The sequence below is a fragment of the Motacilla alba genome, chromosome 4 (assembly GCF_015832195.1).
Source record: "Motacilla alba alba isolate MOTALB_02 chromosome 4, Motacilla_alba_V1.0_pri, whole genome shotgun sequence".
NCBI lineage: Eukaryota > Metazoa > Chordata > Aves > Passeriformes > Motacillidae > Motacilla > Motacilla alba.
Window position 1 is genome coordinate 66,578,787 of NC_052019.1, and position 22,265 is coordinate 66,601,051.

The window sequence follows — 22,265 nt, forward strand, 5'->3', positions numbered from 1 at the left end:
TTAACACATTTAGTACATGATGGATGTTGCCTTTTTCTGTCCAGGAAACAAATGTGAAAGTGGGCTATGTTCCCTTCCTGGAGTCAACATGTCCAAGGTTGGACACGCTCCAGAGATGTGCTTCTTGAAACATCTGTACATTGAATATTTGACCAGTTCCAGGCCAGGGGATTTAAACCAACTGGGAATCACAGGCAATTTCCTAGAGCCAGACACTTCTGCAGCTTGTCAATGATGGGGAATGTTGCACGTGCAGAACTCCACCACGGAAAAACGCTGCATTACTGTACACCAGCATTTCCCATCACTGCAGCTTTGGACACCTCCTGGTCAGCATGAGCCACCCTTCACTCTCAGACAATTAACTGCATCAGTAAAACTGTCTGACGGTGCCATGATTGAGGGATACAAGATAGCAACAACATCCATTTTCAACTGATTTTCTTTTTTCCAGACTGCTACCTTTTTTTCCCACCCTCCCAGGCACCAGCGCTTAGGGCGAGACAAAGAGGAATGTTTTCTTTTAAGCAGAGGCGGAGGAAAAGGTTACCTTGTTTACCAGTAACTCTGGAGCACAAAGAACTACTTTGTCTTTATGGAAGAGGCAGTAAAGGTAGTGTTTCTTAAGGGCTGAGGTTTCCAAGGCTGCCCTTGTTGATGTGACTGTGACCCAGAGGGCTGCCTCTAATCCCAGGGAGCCTGGGCAGTGAAGGACTGCTGGCTTCAGGGTCAACACAACTGCCTCTGCTCCCAGAGAGGATCCACAGCATGCCTGAAAGGATGGGAGGAGGAGGAAGCTGTGTGGAAACTAACACAGGAGGCTTTGTGAGTCAAGAGATGGTCAACAGAGAAGGGGATGTGATCTTACTGCTGAGGAGGAGATACTTTCAAAATACTTAAACAAATGTTTTCTCTTGCACTTCATTAACATTCTGACACAGCTGCAAGACTACCCCATGTGGAATCACTCTGCTATCTTTTTTTTTTTTCTTTCCTATGCAGTGAAGCTCAGTATTATTATTAAATAACTTCCATTCATGTGTTTTCCATACAACGCACAGTGATCAATTACACTGATTCATAGGCAACGAAATCCAATTTTTTTCTATACTAAGTGTTTCTTAACGCTGAGAGAATATCCCATTTACACAAGAGTATTCCAGATACAACTGATTTTTCAAGCTTTCTGAAAGCTGATGAAGTAGAACTATTTCCCCAGAAAAAAAGGCAAATAGGACAAGAAAAATCTGTAATGAAACACGAACAGTGAGATAAGGAAAGTGACCACCCTGAGGAATGAAAAGGAATGTAAGAGATTAGATGATATTTCCAAGCCAGTAATTATTACAGTAACAGCAGCTATCCACTGTCCAGAGTCACTTTTCATTGCTTTCATTGCAGTATAAATACTGTTGCCACTTTTAGAAAGACTTTAAACAATGTCAATATTTAAGATCTCAATCCACAGCTTACCCACCCATCCCACATGTGTGCTGTGACAAAATAAATAACAATTCTTTTAAAAGCATACAAGAAAACACAAACTTACTAGATATTTAAAAGGTGTTTGCAGGAGCATATACAGGGATCAGAATCACTAAGAGCCACTGGATTTTAACACTGGAAACTGGTAAAACCATCAGTTGTTATGCAGGAGTTAAGAAAATGTGAGTGTGTGAATGGCCTACCTTCACTGCCAAGAAGTTGAGGCCACTTTCATGAGCCAAAGCTTTTGCTATCATGGTTTTTGAGCATCCAGGAGGTCCATAAAGCAGGACACCCTTGGGAGGCTGGATCCCCATTCGGATGAAGGACTCTGGATGTTTGAGAGGCCATTCCACTGCCTGCTTCAACTTCAGCTTGACATCTTCTAGTCCTCCTATGTCTGACCAAGATACCTGCAGAACAGAGCATTTTTGCTGAATTCAGACCATGGAGCAGAACTATTGAAATAAACAAATCAAACATGCTCTGTAGAATGTGCACTGGTTCTTTAATGAAGTTGTTTTCAATGAGTCACTTCTTCAAAAAGTCTTTATTAAACAAGGAGCACAAGACAGGCTTGTCAGGAATAATAAAGGCATGTGTTATGTCCTACCAAAAAAAGCAGACAGATCCAAAACCTGCCACACCTCTTCCTACATGGCTGTCAACAAGCCTGAGACTTTTCTCACATCTTCCCAGCCTTCTCTTCCTCTGGTCACCATCCACTCCCATTCACTTCAAATATTAAACATGTCAAGGCACACCTAAATCAAATGAGCCTCTGCCTTAAAACATTCTTCCAGAAATTTGCTCAACATAAATCATCCTTCAGCTCTGGAAAGTGAGTTATACGGGAAAAGCAAGCAGAGTGTTGCTGAGAGGTAAGGTATTGCCTTGCCCCCGAGCTGAAATCTGGTGTCACCCTTGGTTTGTCCCTATTTTTCCCTGATGCGAGGACAAAGAGTGGAAAGTAGAAGTAGACAGTCCATGAGAAAGGCAATTCATTCTGCTATTGAAGTGGATGAAGAAGGTATTTTGGATGTGGTGCAAGCACTTTTATTTAAGGCCAAGCAAACTTCAAATCAAATAAAATTTCTCTCAGATTGTCAGACTTTGACATAGAATAAAATTACAAAGAGAGCAGAGAGCAAACAGCAAACATAACAAAAGGTTCTGTTTATGAGCCAGATATGAAATAGTGTGACTGTTCATAGTCACATAGTGTGACTTTAATTTCATTGAAAAAGATGTACTACCTACCCCTACAACCCTTGATTCTAGGTAGGAGCTTTGTAAACTGCACAGAACTAAATATGACACTCTTAGACAACTTCTTCTGAGGAATAAGACAACATAAGCTTGTTCTCCTTTTTTCAGTATCAATCCTTACTCATACCCGGCAAAGCATGGACTAGTCATTCTATCACCATGTCTTTGTATCTAGACAAAGATTTTGACTACCATGAACAAGACCATCTTGAAACTAATTAGGCCATCATGAATTCCCTAAAAATTTCAGCCACAGAAGGCAAGATCTATTAGCAGTACTTTACATGCACATAAAAAGCCAGGGAGAAAACATTCAAATGTTACTTTTACCCTCTTAAATATTCAGTCATTTACCTTCTGCAAATATTCAGTCTACTGGATATCAGTCAGGCATTGTTGAAGTGATTTTTCAGAGCCAATACATGACATTTAAGACCAGCAAAAGTGACAGAATTGTACAGAAAAGGTGAAGTAAGGTCACCTTACATGAAGGTTGTTTTCAGCAGTCTGGAGACTTATTCTGACTTCGCCTACATTTTAAATTGTGACAGTACAAGGCGTGGAATTGGTGCAGCAATAGTACCAAAAGCAAAAATAGCTAATAAACCATTACCCTCGCATTCTGGCGAATTCTAAACAAAACAAACTTGCCCTAATTTCAAAAGGAGAGAGATAAGTGGGGGGGAGAGGAGAGGGGAGAGAGGTTGGGGAACAGTCCACCAGCAATAGTTACACTGCTCTCACTTGCACAGGAACTCAAAGGAGAGGTTTTGCAACACCAGCAATCAGGTGTGACCTTCTGTCACTGTGGAAATAGCTTTAAAGATTAGCCTTGGGGCTGGGCTCACACACGGAAAACCAGCTCTCTGCTACAGTGTGTACACCAACATTTCATTACTGCTGCAATCTTAAGCTCTCTCCCGGGTCAGCAGAGCTCAGAGTGTGATGCAGAGCAGCAGCTCCCCAGAGGTTATTAAGCACCAGTAATAAAGAAATAAAGCAGACAGGCAAAGGATGTTTTATCCAGAATCTTTTGCCTGCAAAGACACAAATCTGAGTGTTGAATTACAGTAAAGGGAGTGAAAGAGGCAAGCAAAACCCACAGCACTCTCTGAAAAAAATTCATAAAGACCCATAGGAGAGGAACGGCAACTGCAGTGCAACTCTCCCAAGAACTGCAGTATTAACTTCCTGATTTATAATGTGCATCCTCTCTTTCCTAAATCTCTGCTGCAGAAAAAGCAGCCTTCTAAAAAGGTTGTAACACACAGCAAAGTTCAAGAAAAGCTCTGTAAAAATGGAAGGCAAGATGCTACACAGAGCTAGGCAGCAAGGATTCTGCATTTGTCTTGGTCACAGCCAACACAATTCAGACACAAAAGGAATTGTAGCTTTATTCAGAAGTTACTTTGAACTCTTGTCATTTGATTGGCACATGGCTACTGCAAAGCAATGAAATACGAAAGAGCCCCACAATCTGAAAAATGAAGCTAAAAATCAAAAAAAATCTCATGTATGTCAATGGTTTTACTAGTAAGTGACTACATGGGCCAAACGTCCATCCACACCAAGGGGGATGCCAAGTGAGTACTGTATCTGCAATAAATACCTAAAAATCTGGTATTATTAATGTACTTCAAATTCCTATCTCCTCTTTGGGACAAAAAATCTCACATCTTATTATTTATTTAGTGTTTGAAGTTATTTATAGCAAGGATTTTTTAGATTATAGCATTCACAGAATATTTTGAGATGTTCCAGACTCCCTTCCTTTGGTAGGTGACATGGGAGGACACAAAATCTGTTGCACCCAGATTACTTTAGGATCTACTTTAAACTCACCCCAGGCAGCGAGCAGATGGCTTGAAATTTACCCTACATCTTCAAAGAATATTCATTACTTTGTGGAAATGCAGGTCCTGTCAGCACAAAAATAATCTCTGCTATACTGTTAATAAAGGAATGAATTTCAGTAGTACTCCAATAACTTGGTGGGGGTTTAACAAATAAAATCAAGTGACAATCAAGGAAGACAATCATTAGGAGAGTGGTATAGTGGACAAGAGGAGCCTTAGGTTGACCAGGACTGAGAACAGATTTCCTGCAGTACTTCAAGACCTTGCTTCTACCTGCCTGTGTTGTGCCCTTGGGCAGCATTCCACCTGGCTCCACTCAGGGACTGGAGTGCCTGAGAGGCACAGCAATGGAATGACAACCTGAGCACAAGAGCCAGCAGCACAACGAGCAAGGCAAGAGTCAGTACCTCTGGCTCTCAGCAGAACCACTTAGCCTCGAGGATATTGGTGCCATGACACGATTTCCAGGAAAAGCTGTTTGGGGCCAGCCCAAGCAATTCCACCCTGCACAGCATGGACTCTTAGCAAGCCAAGTGCGACATCCGAGCTGGCTGCGTGCAGCATCCGGTTCACGGATTTTATTTCCCATTCCTATAGTTTGGGAATAAGGGTCTACAGTTGTGCAATCTAATTCCCAAATGACTCATTCCCATGCAATGAAACATAAATGTTTTCTTCTAGGGCTTGGGGAGCTCCTGAGGAACACCAACACAACTGCTCACAGAATCAGGATTTAGTCAGATTAAATACAAAATTCTTTTGCTCAATCTTCTTAACACAGATCAGAGCTGCCTTAAACCAGCTCAGTTCTCCAGCCCAATTCATGCTGGGTCTGCTACTGAACTACTATAGTATGTAATTAAGAGGGCAGCGAGCATGGTAAAGATGAACCTGGCACCACCAAACAAACTGTTCTTATAATGACAGTCACCTGACAGGTGACTGTTTGGCAGTCATAATCAGCCTACAGCCTACATAATCAGCATTGAATTCTGGCTTCATTTAAAACCATATAGTACCACTGAAGACATTCAGGCCACATTTACATAAAAATCAGAGCAATCAAACTCTTCACAGCTTTGTTTCAACACACTTTGGTTACAAATGCTACCAGTTGGTTTCTGCTTTAGTTTGTGTCTGCTTCCCAAAAGGCTCCAGCTTCCACAGCTGTTTTGGACCTTCCCTGAACATGTATCTGAAGATTTTTACCCCATTAATCCACTCAGCATAAAAAAACACAGATCAGGAGATATGATCCTGCACTCCGAACTCTTCCTGGAGCATTGGGAACCATTCTGCAATCGGTTCTTCAAAATTATAAATAAATAAACAAACATGCAAACAGAAAGATGATGCACAACATTTACCAGTAACCTGAGGCTTCCACTCCATGAAATTCATCTCTTTATGTGGCCCTGACAATGCTGCCACAGCACTGCACAAAACAACTTACTTTAGGCACATCAATTGCCACCTCCCTCATGGCGCTGGGCCTGACATCATTCATCCCCTGCAGGAAGTCATTGAAAGCAATCATCACTGACCCAGCCACTGCGGTGTCCCACAGGCCAGGCCTCTTCCCCAGCACTCTGCGCAGCGCGTACAAACCTAGCGAAACAAGAAAACATGGAAATAGGTAGGCTTCCTCCTGGTCCTCATGAGCAGAGTGCTCCACACACAAACACACTGCAGCACTGGAAAGGAAATGATGTTCAAAAGTGTCTCAGTGCTGGGCCTAAACTACGTCAAGAAACACGCAAGGCACTTCTGAAAAGAGAGCACAAAAAAGGGGATTTAACAACCACAGAGAGAATATAAATTGTATCTGTTCCAAAAGACAGAATGAAACAGCCTTGTTCCCGTTTTCCCAGAGATGAAACTCACAGGGCAAACCCTCCAAGTGTCCATACATTGATCTGAACACATTCCTGAACCACAGAGGAAGAGGGACAATGAACATTCAAAAACATGTTAAATCAGCTCACAAAAAATCTGCATCCTTGCCCACTTCTCTATTATCAGGACAGTATCTTCAAAAGTTTTTAAAAAAAACCTGATGAGATTGCTTTAACATCCACTGGAACCCTATTTTTCCATGTAGAAAGATGCCAGACACCTGCATTTTTCTTGATATGGAACAAACATTCCCTGTGACATCCAATAGTTCTTTGTTCCCTTCAGCAATTACACTTTTCAAATGCAGGCAGAGCTTTTACCCATTCTTGTGTTTGGACAAATCACTCACATACAGTATCTATAAATCTTGATACTAATTCCTAGTTTCTTCCTATAAATCAATCCCTCAAAAGCCACGCAAGTCCCACCTACTCACACATCAATACATCAATATTCCTCAGGCAGGACTGAGCGGTACCATTGGCAGCTCCCAGGCATTCCCAAGAGAGCAACTGAAGCTCCTGTTGTGTAAGATGCCCAAAAGCAGGATTGTTTCTCCTGTATAATTATCCCTTTTTAGGCCTAATATAATTTAGAGTTTTATTGCTTCTGCTTCCAAACCTGTCCAGTGACTGAAAACGTTAATTTTATTTTTTTTTTTGTATATTATTACATGATGAGTATAATTTTATGTGCAGGTAGACACACATCCAGATACGCAGTATCTGTTGCCATGTGTTCCAAAACAAATGAAGCACTGCATACCACACCAGCTCACCTTGCATGACCATAAAAAGACAAACATTTGTTAAGTCTCTTCTATATTTAACTCAACAAAACATCAATTAGTGCTACATGAAAGGACAATAAAAGGGATAAGCGGTTTCTGGAAATAGACGTGGTTTTAACTTTCAGCAGATTGTTGCCTGTTTTTTTTTTTCTGCAGAGGCACTGGTAGATGCAGACATGCAAAGTTTCTGACAATGACAGGAATTCTGCATTTCCTACAATATATACAACGTGTGAAGAGATATAATACGTCCCCTGTGAAGCAGTACAGCTGGTGTCTCTCCATCAAGTGCCAATTACGGCAGAGTCGGAGCACCTGCGTCCAATACGCAGGCTCTTAAAACAATAACAGAAAGAAAAAAGTTTGTATTTCAGGTTTCCCCCTGCACAGAACATCCAAAACTAATAAGATATATAAATAAGAACATTCCATGAGGCCAAGGAGAAAAATGAAAATCTGGTCACCAGAGGACAAGCATAAAATGTAACTGACTCATTTTAACAACTCAGGCAAATTTCTCACCCACTTCTTCCTTCCTCCAAAGAAGTTCATTTTAAGGGAAAAAAAAAAAAAACAAAAAAAACCCCAACTTAAATAAGACAACAGAAATTCACCCCGAAGGTTTAAAATTTATATCCAAACAAATAAGAAACTCAACATATTACTCCAGTGTCATTGCAGCTAAGACTTTGTGGGGTGGGAGTGGACACTGGCGTCCAGTCTTCTAATTTCTTTCAGGGCAGTCAATTCCCATGGGAGTCTCAGTTTAAAAAAATGCAAGTAAATAAGATCAGACAAAATTAAGGCATAGAGAAAGCAAGTAAATGACAAAGATATCCACTTATTTCTATACCTACTCCACTGAGTAGATAGGTGCCAGCGTAGCCCAGCACTCATTTGAGGCATTTTAAATGTCATGGTTATTTTTTCTTCCCTGGCATGACTAAGTCTTAAAACCAAGCGTATTTATTTTAAAAATTGAGAGAGAACACCAAATAAAAATGCCCAAGGAGACCACTGCTCTTAAGTTTTGATACAGCCAGTGCTACGAGGAGTACGAGTGAAATTTCAGTCCTCAGCAGCGGGTTTGAAAGGCAACAGCCTTGATCCAGAACAGGAATAAAGAGGTCACAGCTTTCCAAACAAAGCCGGAATTCATTTCAGCATGTGCACGCACACGCCACTGCACAGGTCAGCATTTAATTGAAACAATGTTTTACATTAAAACAATAATAAAAAACAGATTGAAAAAGAAAGCATGATTCTTCCTGTTTCCTCCTGTTATCATAATCATTCTTTCCTGCACTTCAGATTGACCTCTAACAAGAGGGGCAGGGGACGGGGCGGGGGGGGGTGGGCTCAGTAACAGGAGAAGGATACGGCCATTGGCTTGCCAGAGGCAGGAAAATACATCCTTGTCTCGAGACGCTGAAAGATGGATTTGATGTAAGGAAATGCAGGGTAGAATGCAAACCTTGCTGCCAGAAGCAGTGCAGAGGCAAAGGAGGTGGAATCCTACAGCAAAGCCATGTTCACCACTCCAGAAGTTATAATGCAGATACAGACAGGAACACGTCAGAAAACGTCAGGCACCTGGGTGTCTTCCACATGGGAATGTTTTGGGTTGAGGGTACTGTCATTGCTGTGAACTGACTCTGAACACAGCACTTGTTTCAGCTCCGCTTGCTGCTTTTCAGATGTTACTCCAGGTTAATGAGTTCCATCCAATAACCCTCTCAGCACTGCCTGGGGGGGCTCAGAAGTAGGCGACTGGATTTTCCCTGTTTCATTCCAGTCCTGTATGAGGGGAGGAAGGACTGAAGTGCTGAAGGGTCAGTGGGACTTCACACAGGCAGAAGACAGCTATTTTGAGCAAAGGGATAGTGAACACTGATCCTCAGTGAAGCGGCAATGGAAAATCCCGGTTTAAACAAAAAAAAAAAGAAAAATTAAATAAAATAAAAAGGAAAAGAAAAAAAATGAGCAGCATAATAAGGCATGCATGATTACAAACAATGGAAAATAAACAGTTTGTTCCAGCCCAGCAACTGTGTGCTCTACCTCACTACTCATCCTGTCTGTCTAGAACAGAGGAAACCAAGTGGACAGAGGGGAAAAAATCCAGCAGAACGCCCTGTCCTGGTACAGATGATCCTTCTTTGGTACCAGGCTACGCACAAGGTCGATAGCATTGTCTGCCTGTAAGATTTTCTTGCTCATAGCTTGACTAAGTTTTGGCACATTAGGTCATAATAACAAATATCTGAGCCTAAAAATAGATCCTACGACACTGCTATTATTTGTCAGAGTCTGTGTATAATTACACACCACTGTAAACAATAGGAAGCAGCCACTCAGAATGACCAACATATATACTTTAGGTTTCCAAAATAGAATATATACACAGCACTTGAGGACATAAACTGAGCCCAACAAAATGGTTAATCATGCATCTTTTACCGCCCATCAGCTGTTCCTTTTGCAAATCCATCCTGTCTGGACTTACTCTACCAGAATCCCAATACCAGAATTTTTAAGTAGTTTCAAAGAAATTGTTATCTTCTTGTAAGACTGTTTACAAAAGTAAATGTTTCTTCTTTCTCTGCTGATCTGGCATTTCCCTCCCAAATTCTTCTGGCCAAACCCAGAAGATACACACCATTTCTCCCTGTCAGGTCCAACGTGATCCTCTACCACATGGCTGGCAGTGGAATGCTCAAGAGAGGGGCACGGATGGGTAAGACCCCAGCTTTCTTATGGCACTGGAGGGGGAATCTTCCTCTACTTCCAGACCCTTACATACTACACTTCAAAACTTAACAGGCATATGCATAGAAAAAGCATTTCATGTAACTTAAAGTCAGTTTAAAAATGCATTTTGAATCTTTTTTTTAATTTAACCCGTACATACAACTGTATTAAGGAAAAAAGTCAGGAAGCAGAAACCTTGACTTTTTGCTCTCAAAACCATATTCTGCAATCTGTCTTTAGCTGCCAGAGCTTATGGGAAAAATCCCTGAAGAACTTTCATGCACTGTTTGCACAGGAAAGATAATGCCCTTAAATCCCTCGTAACCATAACATTGCAAATTCACTGGGCTAACCTGAGCACTAACCTACTGCAGGGATTATATCCACGATTTATAGTCCTTCCTGAAGAGCCCCGACATTTGCTGGAACATGTTTGTGGAGCTGCCTGAAAGCTGCTGAGAGGTGTGACAGGGGAGGGCAAGGAAGGAAGGAAGGAGGAACTGCATTTTCAGAACTTCTTTCGTAGAGGAAACAGTTTATTCACAGATCAGGTACACACACACACGTCATTTATCCCGACACTGTGACAAGAGAGGGAAATAAGGAATACCAGACTGCCTGTTCCTAGCCTGCTCCCAGACATCAACGTACCTAAGGGTGGTCACACGTGTGTGAGGAAAAAAATAAGGGCTGCCAGGCTACCAGAACAGCAAGGGCAGAAAGACAATAAGCAACAGCTAATGGCTAACTGCCCAGTCTAATTGTAATTAAGAATGTTGGCAAGGGATACAGCTAAAAATTAAAGTCAGGAGACTTATGAAAACTTTGCCTGAAAATGTTTAAGTTGTGTCCCCCACCAGTAACTAATCATTCTACATCCAAATGCCTACTGCTGACTGCATTGCCACACATGAATAACAATTTCTCTCATACCACTCAAGCTGCAGAAGCAAGAACATGGTGACCTATCTGCCAAGAAGCTTCATTTAAAATATTAGTTACAGTTATTGATCAACTCTTCTGAAAAATAATCCCTATTTCCTGCTTATATAAATATCAGAAGGCAGAACGGATGTGCTTTGAACAGATTATTAAGTACTCAGCCCACAACTGTGTGCATGAAGTCAGCAATCCCATCATCCAATTAGCTGCAGATTTTGGATAAACACATACTTAAAATTAGTTATGATGAAAACCAAAAGTTCACATGCCCTAACTGCAGTGAGTGCAATGTTCCTCGTGCAAAACCGAAAATCAAGTACCATTACAAAACAAACAAAAAAAAATTAGCAAGGATTTTCTTTAAGAAAAAAATAACTCTAAAAACCAACACAACGTGCACCGGCATTGCTTCAGAGAGGAAGCAGGCACATGAAGCCACTTCTGCAGAAAAGCTATCATTCCAAGCTGCTGCCGGAAGAAACAATCCCAAAACCCATACTACAGAGGCCAAAAAAGCCACACTGCTTTGCCGTGTGTGTGTGCAAGCAAGGGCCTGTTTGCTCCTAACCTGCTCAGCCAATTCCTCTGGTTTAGAAACATCCTCTGCTTCAGGGACCCAACTTAAACACCACAAAACACAGCACCAACTTAACACTCTCAGCACTGAAGACAGGCGTTGGATTTTCTTGCTCTCCTTACACTATAAATTAGAGTGATGGAGCACAGCGCCAGAAAACTCAGTAGTCCCAGTCCAAAAATTCATTTGTATCTTGACTTTTATATCATGTCTGTGCTTTTCAGTGCATTTCAAAATCCAATATTCTGCCCTTTCTGCAAAAAATTTCCTAACACTTTTTTTTTTTTACATTGACCATCTGACTAGATATGTTATTAATATTCCCCAAACTCCCACATTTTCTACATGACCTTTTCACAAAAAGGCAAGCAGCCTTTCCCACCTCATTTTGAATGTCACATGGGAACCAGTGCTCAGTTAGACAATGCAACAGCAGATTGTTTGCAACAGCATAGCTTCAATATTTGTCCCTGCTACTAATAAATAAATAACACAGACATGGTATTTTCAGTCACTTTCCATAAGGGAATAAAATAAATTTTAGCACGCCAAGCAGTGCTTCCCCTTTCAAATGTGTAACTGCAGTCAGTTAATTAGAAAGCAAACCAAAAACCACCCTGCAAAACAAACAACCCCATTGCCTTGGTCATCATCTGCCTCTGTCAAAATCTGCATTTTCAACAGCATGTCAAGCCCACATTCCTACATTTAGCAATATAATCCAAGAAAAATATCTACATTTGTTGCACACCCCCAGCAGAACCCGGGTCCAGACAGTGCTGGGAAAGGTTCAGAGTCTTTATGGCTTAAAGAAAGGAGGGATATTCTTGATGCCCTAACACTGGGCTGTTTGATCAGGGCTGTGCCTGAGCTGAAAGGAAGAGCTCGATTGGAGATAGGAGGCTGGGAAGGCACGGATTGAAGGCAGCGTTTGTGTGGTTGAGAGAGCAGTCGGGGGCTGCTCCTCGGGGTGCACAGAGCCTCACTGTTAATCACATTAGCCCACACGGCTCATGTTTCCTGCAGGTGGCCAGGCTACCACAACTGCAGGAGCTGGGGGGGGGGGGAAAGCCACACAGGTCTAACAAAGAGACATTCCTGGGCTTCAGGGGAATTCGCTTCCCCGCCAGTGACAGGGAAAACCAGAAAAATCCTAGGAGACAGACCTTCAGGTGATTATTGGTTTTTAATTCTTACTTTTAATGCAAGTGGATTGCAGAAACTCTTTTTTGGGGGGTAGAAGATACAGCAGGAAGTTTCTAAGCTCAAACAAAAAGCTAAGTACAGAACACTCCTAAATAAATCACACCTTTACAGATCTAATATCCACATAAAATCAATACACAGAGCTATGGATTAAACAGCATAAAGCCTCTCCATCCTGTATTATTCACCAGAATGCAGGGATAATTAAATGGGCAAATGACAAGATCTCCAAACAACAGGAATCAAAATTAGGAGCACAAGACTCACAATTGTTGACCAACAATTGACTCTGTTGACCATTATCACATGCCTATGAAAGTGGCTTCACAGATTCAGCAGAGTAATGCTGATTCATACTGGTCAAAAAAGCATCTCAATCTCTTCTATCTCTAAGATTATTTTGTTACAGACAGCCCAAGCCAGTAAACCATTCTAATCCTAAAGGCTAAGCAGGGTGATACCTTTTTTTGGCCATTAAAAAACTTCTGATGCAAAACAAAGTCACAAGTGCCTCTTTCACAGAAGTCTCAAAGTCTCAGTGGTTGCAGCATCCTTACTGGAAGCAAATCAATGTTCTTGCCAGTGACCGCTATCTAAACAAAGCCATTTGTTCTTCCTCTCCTCATGATGCTATCTTATCACAGCCCAAGTGTTTTATATCAGCACACTGAAATGATGTGTAATGAACAAGGATGTTCAAGATAAATTCTGAGAGTCACAAAGCAAATACTTCCTTTCTCTGTAAACAGTACGACTGAACCCACTCCTTGAAGAAATCAAGCTATATTTATATTCACCCTCTTGAAATGCTACAGGCAGCCATAGAAGGATAAGTTTATAATAAATTGCTATATTTGGAAACCTTTGTTGCTAAGCATCTTCTAACATTCAGTACAGTTTATACCATTCATGTCCCTGCTACATAATTAACATTTCATGTGTTTTGGGTTTTTTTTAAAAAAGAAGTACAGTGCTTATCTTTGCCAATAAATTAAAACCATTATAATTTTTAAGGTAATTCATAAAAGACCACGTGGCAAATGAAATAAAAGAGAAGCATCAAGATCTCAAGGTCATACAAACACTGACATTACATGCCAGGATATGGCAGTCTATCTTCTATCCGCTCCTCTGCTTGAGATAAAACAATTCAGAAAGCAGCTGTTCACACTAAAAACCAGTCTACTAAATAACTGAGGATACAGTAGACCTCTCCCAACCTGAAGAATATGACTTTCTCAGCTACACACATAAATCAGCCCTTTTCTTGTCAAGAATTCTCTGTGTGTGAATCCCTTGGATGGTACTCAAGTCCTCAGGAGTCTACCAAGAGGAGCCCACTGCAAGCTGATGTCCCCAGGATGTGGCCCAGTGCCAAGCATGGAATCTGCAGGTTTATCACATTTGGCTGTTAACTTCTGTGGACCTCTCAAATATCTTCCTAGGCAGCAGAGAATCACAGCAAATCTTAATTTCTCCAGTGTAGCCACTGCAGATGTTGTAACCTTGAACATGTAGATATCCTATAAAAATCAGCTTTGGGGTTTCATTTTGGTGAGAGGCTAGACCTGTATCTTCAGGGGAGCAAAAGGAGAAAAATCCACTAATATTTTAAAAACTCAGCAGATAAAAATAAAACCACTTTTTAGCTGATTATTATAAGCATCTCCATATAAAGGTGTCATGAGTTTTGGACACAATACCCTGTTTGGGAAAGTCCAGATCACACTGCACAGATTGGCCAAGTTTCTTGTCCTCTCTTCCTCTCCCTGCCTGTCTCAGCATACACCACACCACAATTCTGTACACACCATAGTCATGAGGGCCTAGAAACATTTAACACAAAATGGGCATTACAGGCCCCCAAAACTTCTTCCAAATTCTCATGAAAATGCAGAGCTGCTGAACAGAACATGAAACTTGACTGTCTGACCCCAGCAGTACCACTAAGCAAATCTTGCACTGGAGAACAAACAACTTCTGCCAAAAAACCAATTGGAATATGTTTAATTCTACAATGGTTATTTACTTTCCATTAACAAATGGTCTTCAGAATTATATAGAAGGCAAACTTCAAAGTTTTTATAATGAAGTATCTTAGGGAACCTGACTAGAGATGCAAAAGCCCTGCAAATACTACATTTACCATGTTACTAATTGCTACACTCTTGGTTTATATAAGCAGTATATACACAATACGTGTGTTAAAGAAACAGAGTTGAAGTAGAAAGATAAGGAAAGATGAGTCCTCTGGAAAATGATCTAAACTTTGTATTAAGAATATAAACATATTTAGCTTGCAAACTTGCAGTCTTTCCAGCCCCAAAACCAAGGATATAAATGGGGTATGCAGGACTCAAGATTGTCTCCCACAGACCACAACAGAAGTACAATCAGCAAGCAACAGTAATCCTGTGCCAAAAACTGAACATGTATTCCCGAGTTCTGAAGTCCTTTTTCTAAGCTAGTTTCCACATCTCCCCTGTTCTTAGACATACATCAAGTCCGAACGTAGCACAAATAACATTTGTGGAAGAATTCTTAACTGAGATGTTGTCTTAATACCAAGCATTTTGGGCATTTAGAAATGTGCATTGGACGTCTTACCTACATGTTTATACCATGCTTTATGATGTAATATACATATATGTGAAATGTGATGTTCAATTCTAAGGCCTACATCACCAAAAAAGTTATTGACAAACTGGAGGCAGTTCAGAGAAAAATCAACACAATTTCTCGGAAGGCAGGAAGGACTTATTTATGAGGAAAGATTAAAAGAGCTAAATATTTATAGTTTGGCTCAGTAATGAATGAGGAGGTAGGGGACATGAGAACAGCCTAGAGATATCTGAAGGGTATAAACACAAAGGAGGGAGAGCAAACGTGTTATACAAGGATGTAAATAGAAATAATGGGATAAAACTAAACAAGGGAAGCTTAGGCTGAATATCAGAGAGCATTCCTGGACAGCAAGCTAGCTTCGCCCACAGCAGAGTTGCTGAAGTGAAGCAATAGGAGCCCATGCATCTTGGAAGAACACAAAAAACTAGACAAAACACTGGAAAATTTGCCATATGAAGGAATCTTGCTCTGCTGAGGAGAAACAGTATATTATAAAAGTATTTGCTAAATTTAACTCCAGTGAAAGCAGCGATATTTTACAAGGCGCTGAAAATGCAATATAAAAACCAGATAAAGAGCTTACCTGGAAAAAAAAAATACCCCAACTAAGAACGTTCCTTGATGATGAGCAATTTAAGTTCAGTTTATGTAACAGCTCGACTGACTCATGCTTGTGCAACTTCTTGAAGAGGAAAACTTCACGAGGGCTGCAAGGAGTTAACGGTGCTGGACTGTAATTTCCCCAGCAGAGGTCACCCCAGGGTAACAAACGCCAGGGAAATCTGACAGCACGGATTCAAACTTGAAGAAAGAAGCGCAATAGGAAGGAGACATCCTCCTCCCCTCGTTCCCACCACTGGCTTTGGATGCAAAGTTCCTGGATAACACCATGTCCTGCAAGCAGTCACAGGTAGACGCCTGAAGGTTTTTATCTATGCAATGTTCAACCTGCACAACATTCCAGATTTATTTTCTAAGAGGTCCTCAAGAAGTGGGTAAATATCATCTATTTGCAGCTGGATTATGAATCCATCTGCACATGCATAAGTAAAAGCCTCAGCTGGGTCATGTTTGGAATTGAAACCACAGCACTTCTCACTGACAACTTGAGATTACATTAGTTAAGTGTTTACTAGTTGAGCATTGAGACACAGGCAGACTGACAGGCTCCCAAAAACACAGGGGAAGGAAAATAAAAAGGGAGTTTATCTTTTTTACTAACAAATATATACAAGCAGGAAAAAAATTACGTTTTCCAACTTAAAACAGAGCTTAAAACACAACTGAAGCCTAGAGGAAAGCACTATAAAATGAGTAATCTTACATACTTTTTTCTTCTTGATCCATAAAAACTCCACTAATTCCTATTTGAGAACTATCCCTTGAAAATTCTGCAAGCTGGCAAGCAAAGATTTTGCTGTTCCAGGTGCCATCACCCCTAATAAAACATCTGTCATCTTCACAGTCAGTTCCGATGCACAAATTATCCGTGCTCTGTGCCACTGCCAGAGGAAGCTGTCCCGGTGCCAAAGGAAATAAAAGCAACCAGCACATGCAGCAAACTTATTTGTGAACTACAAGGGAGCAAATATGTGTAAGCAGGGCTGGACAGTCAGATTTTGACTCAGCTGTTTTAAAGGGCTGCTCACGGGCAGATTTCAGTTCCAACGCTCAAACTGTGCAGACGCACTCTAGCAAAACCCAGGAACTGACAGAGCGTACTTGCAATATTTCATCCAAAGAAAACAGAAGTGAACTCACGCTGAAGCATTCCCTGGAACATATTGAACCTTGGCATGGATAATTCCCCAGGGCTATGCCTGTTCCCAAGGCCAAAGGCCACGTTCCTGCTCCCAGCTCAGGGTGTGCTCTGCAGCTCTCTCAGCTCCGCCGCACAACCTGAGCCAGGTGCACACAGTGCCCTCGCCCCTGCCAGGAGCTCCTCATCTTCAGGAAAATGGAATACAGGCACAAAATATGGAAGGGAGACACAGGAAACACCCCTGAGGCCCACAGCCTCCACATCCTGTGAACAAAGACCTGCAGGACAAGCTGTGCAGCCAGAGTGACATAGGATTTTTGTGTGCAAGGGGTTGTCTAGAGAGTAGAAAAACTCTTAGGGATGTTAGTTAACTCCCAAAACCATTGGTTTACTGAGAGGAAGCTGTCTAAGATCCTAGAAATGGCACGGGGGATTCCCCAGGGATATTGATCTTAACGCCGCATTTTAAAAGTTATCAATATACAAAGAATTTTCCCCATCTGCCTGGGAAGAGCTTGGCTGTGTTTTCTTTGGCACAAAAATTAATAAAACTTCAGTGTTTCAAAAGCTATTAGTACAGACTGTGGATTTTTTTTTCTTTAATAAAGAGACTAACAGTAAAATAATACCCTAAATAAGATAAACAAAGCCTTACCTGCTTCTTTGCACAAGGCTGCCAAGTCTGCACCCACATAACCATGCGCACTGTCAGCCAGATGTGCCAGCTGCTCTGCTGTGAGCGAATGGGGAACCTTCTTGAGAAGCTTCTGGAGTATGTCCAGACGGTCCTGGGCATTGGGAATTCCAATTTCTATCTCCTTATCGAAACGCCCCGGCCTGCGCAGTGCTGCATCCAGGGCATGGGGGCGATTGGTGGCCCCAAGGACCAACAGCTGCCCTTCACTGCCTTCCTGAAGGCACCAAACACCACAAAATATTATTTCTAAAATACAATTAAATGTCAAACAGATATTACAAGAGGCACTCCCACTTTAATCCCCAAGAATCTCCTTTCCTAAATCAGGAAATTAAGAACCAAGGAGGGAAAAAGCAGTGCTCAAGCTAAAATACAGCGTTGGCACAACAACAAAACGGTATCAGCAGACCTTGAATAAACACGGTTGGGGAAACAAATCAGTTCAGGTATCAAACTCAAGACAGACAGGAGGTTATAAAGCTTCCTGTATGACCTTGCTTTTCCTGCTGGACTAAAATCCTAGCCAATTTCCTCAAGCTCTGCTTCTTCACTTTTACAGTGAGGCACCATCAGTTAGGAGGTCTCCTGTAATGTCATTCTCTTCTTGTGAATGAAGCACTCTTTCCAGGAAGAATATCCATCAGCCTTTGCCACCAGAAAATATGTTCTGCCTGTGAACAATTCCAGACTGGGCAACTCAAACTGCCATGCAGGAAAATAATGAGAAACTTGCAAATTACATAAACAGAAGAAATTTATTTTCATACTCTGGACAGAGTTCTTTCATCTTGCCTTCTAATAATCATAAAACAATAGATGAGAGATTGCCAAACTTTATGGGCTTAATCCATAATTTACTCAAGTCAATTAAATTTACTGTTTCTTTATTAGGCTTTTGTTTATGCCCTACATACTGCTCTGGCACTCTTGAAATAGCTGCTGTTGCCTTTAATCACAGAGCCTACACGTCACCAGAAGTATTCTGATGACTTGGATTTCAGAGCAATTAAAAATACCTGGTTTAGTTCAATGATGGGCTATCACTGAAACTTCAGTTTGATCTCCAAAACTACAAGAGGGGTAGAAAGCAAAGGAAGAAACCTGCTTTCTTTTAAACTAACAGTTTTCAGGAGACATTCCTCTCCTACATCCTCTGCTTAGCATGCAAAAAAGCATTAGATTGTTCTACAAAGTCTCACCTAAGTCTGTTTTCTTTCCTCACAAGTGATACATCTCAAATTGGCTCCACTGTAGAAGCAATATTATTTTGTTCAGGAAGTTCCCATGCACATGAATTGTCCCATTACATTCAACTTACTGAGCCAATGCCATCCATTAATGTCAGCAGTGAAGCAACAACTCTTTTTTCCACCTCATTCTGAGCCCCTTCTCTCTTTGGACAGAGCGCATCCAACTCATCTATAAATATAATTGAGGGGCGACTGAGGGAAAAAAGTAAAAATAAAAAACGTTAAGGTACTCAGGAAGATTTAAAACACTAAGGCAGAGGAAAGCTGCTCATGGAAAACACCCAGTTCCTACAAAAACTAACGAGCATCCCACTCAGAGAGAAAACTAAAATTAATAAAATATTAGACAACTAATACCTTCTGTATGCAATAATCTTTTGCTAATGTACAATGAGCACCAGTCACATGGAAGTCTAAAGTCTGCCTTAACCAGGTCTAACAAATTTGGGCAAGATGCCACCCTCCTCCAGAGGAATGTGATATCCAGTAGCAACACCAACTCATTTAGAGCTGGCCTCCAACAATAAAAAACTAGAGGAAAACCTGGATCCTGGTGAAACTCTGGCTCACACTTCCATCTGTTGAAATAAGCACACAATGCACTAAGGACACAGGTCGAGTGATCTGGTACTATCCCTAACATCACCTAAAAAGGACAGTGTCCAGAAGGATTTAAGAGGCGTCCTAAAATTTGACTGCTTTCCTCCTACCTAAGCTCTACATAAATCAATTTATTTTCTTTTAAAAAGCACTGGATGGAAAAAGTCACAATTCAAAGCTTCTTGGAAACACTTTTCTTTTAAGAACACTAAGGCTGGAACCGACACCACAAAAAAAATTCTCCAGAGGAACATACCAGAGAGAAGCCTCAGCGAATATCTGACGTAACCTCGACTCAGACTCCCCATAAAACCTGTGAGAATTAAAATATTTTAATAAAAATCTTGCAGGTTTTTGTCTTTTCCAGGCAACCTGGAAAATTACTGATTGTGAGTTACAAAAAGCCGTAGCGCAAACTTTCAAAGTCCTGAAGTCTAGGCAAATCTACAATAATCTTTATTTCCACAAGGACCAGAAATTAGGGTGAAATGGGGCACAGGCAAAGTTAGAATCATTAGAGATAAAGGGAACTGCTTCTCTTCTGTGTTAGAAACAATTTTACCTATATTTTTTTTACTAACAACCAAAACATTAGTTCTCTGGAGACATCAGTCTGTGCAGTGTCACCTTAATTGAAAATACGCTTTAACAAGTTCATCTTATGTTTGCAGAAGTATCCTACAGGCAACTGCAGATGCAGTTTTAATCCCATCTTTAATTCAGTCCATGCCTTACACAAATTTCCTGGCCAAATCCAATAAACCTCTTTTAACACAAGAAACATATGCCCTACTTGAAAGAACCCTTTCCCACTTGTTTTTGACTCTCTTGGGCAGGTAACCCACAGCAAATACTACATCTCTCCACAATGGATAAATGCCAGGGTATATTTTGGGCTACTGTATTTACAGAATTAATGCAAATAAAGCAAGTGGACTTACTTGCTTATGATTTCAGGGCCGTTAATGACAGTAACGCGAGCTCCAACCTCGTTTGCGATGGCCTTGGCTATCATGGTCTTCCCAGTTCCTGGAGGGCCATAGAGCAGCACTCCTCGAGGAGGAGGGATCCCTTGGGACAAGCACATGCAGGCAAACAGAGTGTAGAAGTTACTGGTGATAAATGCCAGGCCCAGCCTACACTTGCACATTTCACTGTCCCTGTTACTACCAATAATAACTTGACCTCAGCATTAATTCATTTAACAGACACGTCATTATGATGAATTAGGCTTTCAGGGAAAAAGATCACTCTTAAATGGGACACACATACACATTTTGTATTTTTAAAGTCCAAAAGGCTCTGTTTAAAATGCATCTTTTTAAATCGTTATATTTTTCAGCAGTTCATTATCATCTTCCCTGTGTTTTCTCAAGAACATTACTCAACTGAGTACGTAACATCCATGAACACACTTTAAGTTATCCACGATTCTTACAGTGTCATTATATCAAATTTCCCACACCAGAAAACCACTTCTCTTCAACGCTCCAAAAAGTTCTAGAAATGCTGTGAGGCTTGATTTAAGTATGTGTGCAAGGTGATGAAAAACACACATTAAAAGGATTAATCTGCCTAATTAATGGCACAAGTTAAGAGCCAAAGAGATAGAAACATAAGGGACTTTGGAAGAACAAGGTACTGCTGTGTACAATTGAAGCTGGACAGAAAACACAGGTAAACTGCACGAAACACAACTGTGATCCTGGGTCAAGAGCCCACCAAAGAAAGCTTAAGACCAGCAAAGCCAAATTAAACAGGCTCAAAATCCAAAAAGAGAAGCTGAAAAATTAGAAAGCAAAACGCAAAGACAAACGTTCTACAGAGGCCTGACCCCAGCACAAAAGACACTGGTGAAACACAACCAAAGAAACATCAGGTGAGACTGGGAATCAGACAGGGAATGATGCCTCAAGGGCAGGCCACGTGCCTGAATCTTAGAAACTATGACACTGGAAAAGGGAAAAAATTATCTGCCCTCTGACAAAGGATAAAAAAATGAAAACATCTCTACAGACAGGTTCCTTCACACCAGCCCATTAAAGCATGTGCTGCTCCCTCCTGTGGCGTTTCTGGCACCGGCAATACATGGGGCTGTGGAACCACAGGCTCACCTCAGCTCCAGCCTCGCTGCCCGTGAGCAGCCAAGGACTCCCAACTTTTGGATGGGGGCTAAAGGTTTGTAACTGCTGAGAAAACATCATCATCCATCATGTGATTAGTAGAGAATCTGCTCAAGCTTCAGGGATTAGGTAGGAAGAACACTCATGCTGAAGCAAACCCTGCTGCCACAAAACCACGTGGTGATGCTGGGGTTGGACCAAATTGAGCTGCACCACTCGTGATGGAGATGCCTCACACCACCCCACTGACACCTGTAGATCATGGCCAGGAAACAGCCACCTGTGTGCTAGGGGAACTGTCCCCACTGAAATCACCTCCCCTGTGTGTTTGGGAAGAGGTCATAGAGAGAAATAAAGTGCCTCCAAGACAAGAGAGTAAAGAAATATTTATAGGCAAAAGTGCCCTGTCTCACAGCAATGCACACCTCTACAAGGT

The 22,265-nt window shown here is 41.3% G+C and overlaps 1 protein-coding gene across 3 annotated transcripts in view; it reads right to left on the reverse strand.

Annotated features, from left to right (window-relative positions):
• SPATA5 (spermatogenesis associated 5) overlaps nucleotides 1-22,265 on the reverse strand; it is a 161,909-nt gene that overhangs the window by 134,914 nt on the left and 4,730 nt on the right. For all 3 annotated transcript variants that reach the window (XM_038136214.1, XM_038136215.1, XM_038136216.1), the window contains exons 6-11: nucleotides 20,648-20,777; nucleotides 19,963-20,019; nucleotides 19,175-19,298; nucleotides 17,815-18,070; nucleotides 6,064-6,218; nucleotides 1,689-1,898 (exon numbers count right to left, since the gene is read on the reverse strand). In XM_038136214.1, coding sequence (XP_037992142.1) covers nucleotides 1,689-1,898; nucleotides 6,064-6,218; nucleotides 17,815-18,070; nucleotides 19,175-19,298; nucleotides 19,963-20,019; nucleotides 20,648-20,777 — 932 coding nt within the window. The remainder of the gene's footprint in view (nucleotides 1-1,688; nucleotides 1,899-6,063; nucleotides 6,219-17,814; nucleotides 18,071-19,174; nucleotides 19,299-19,962; nucleotides 20,020-20,647; nucleotides 20,778-22,265) is intronic.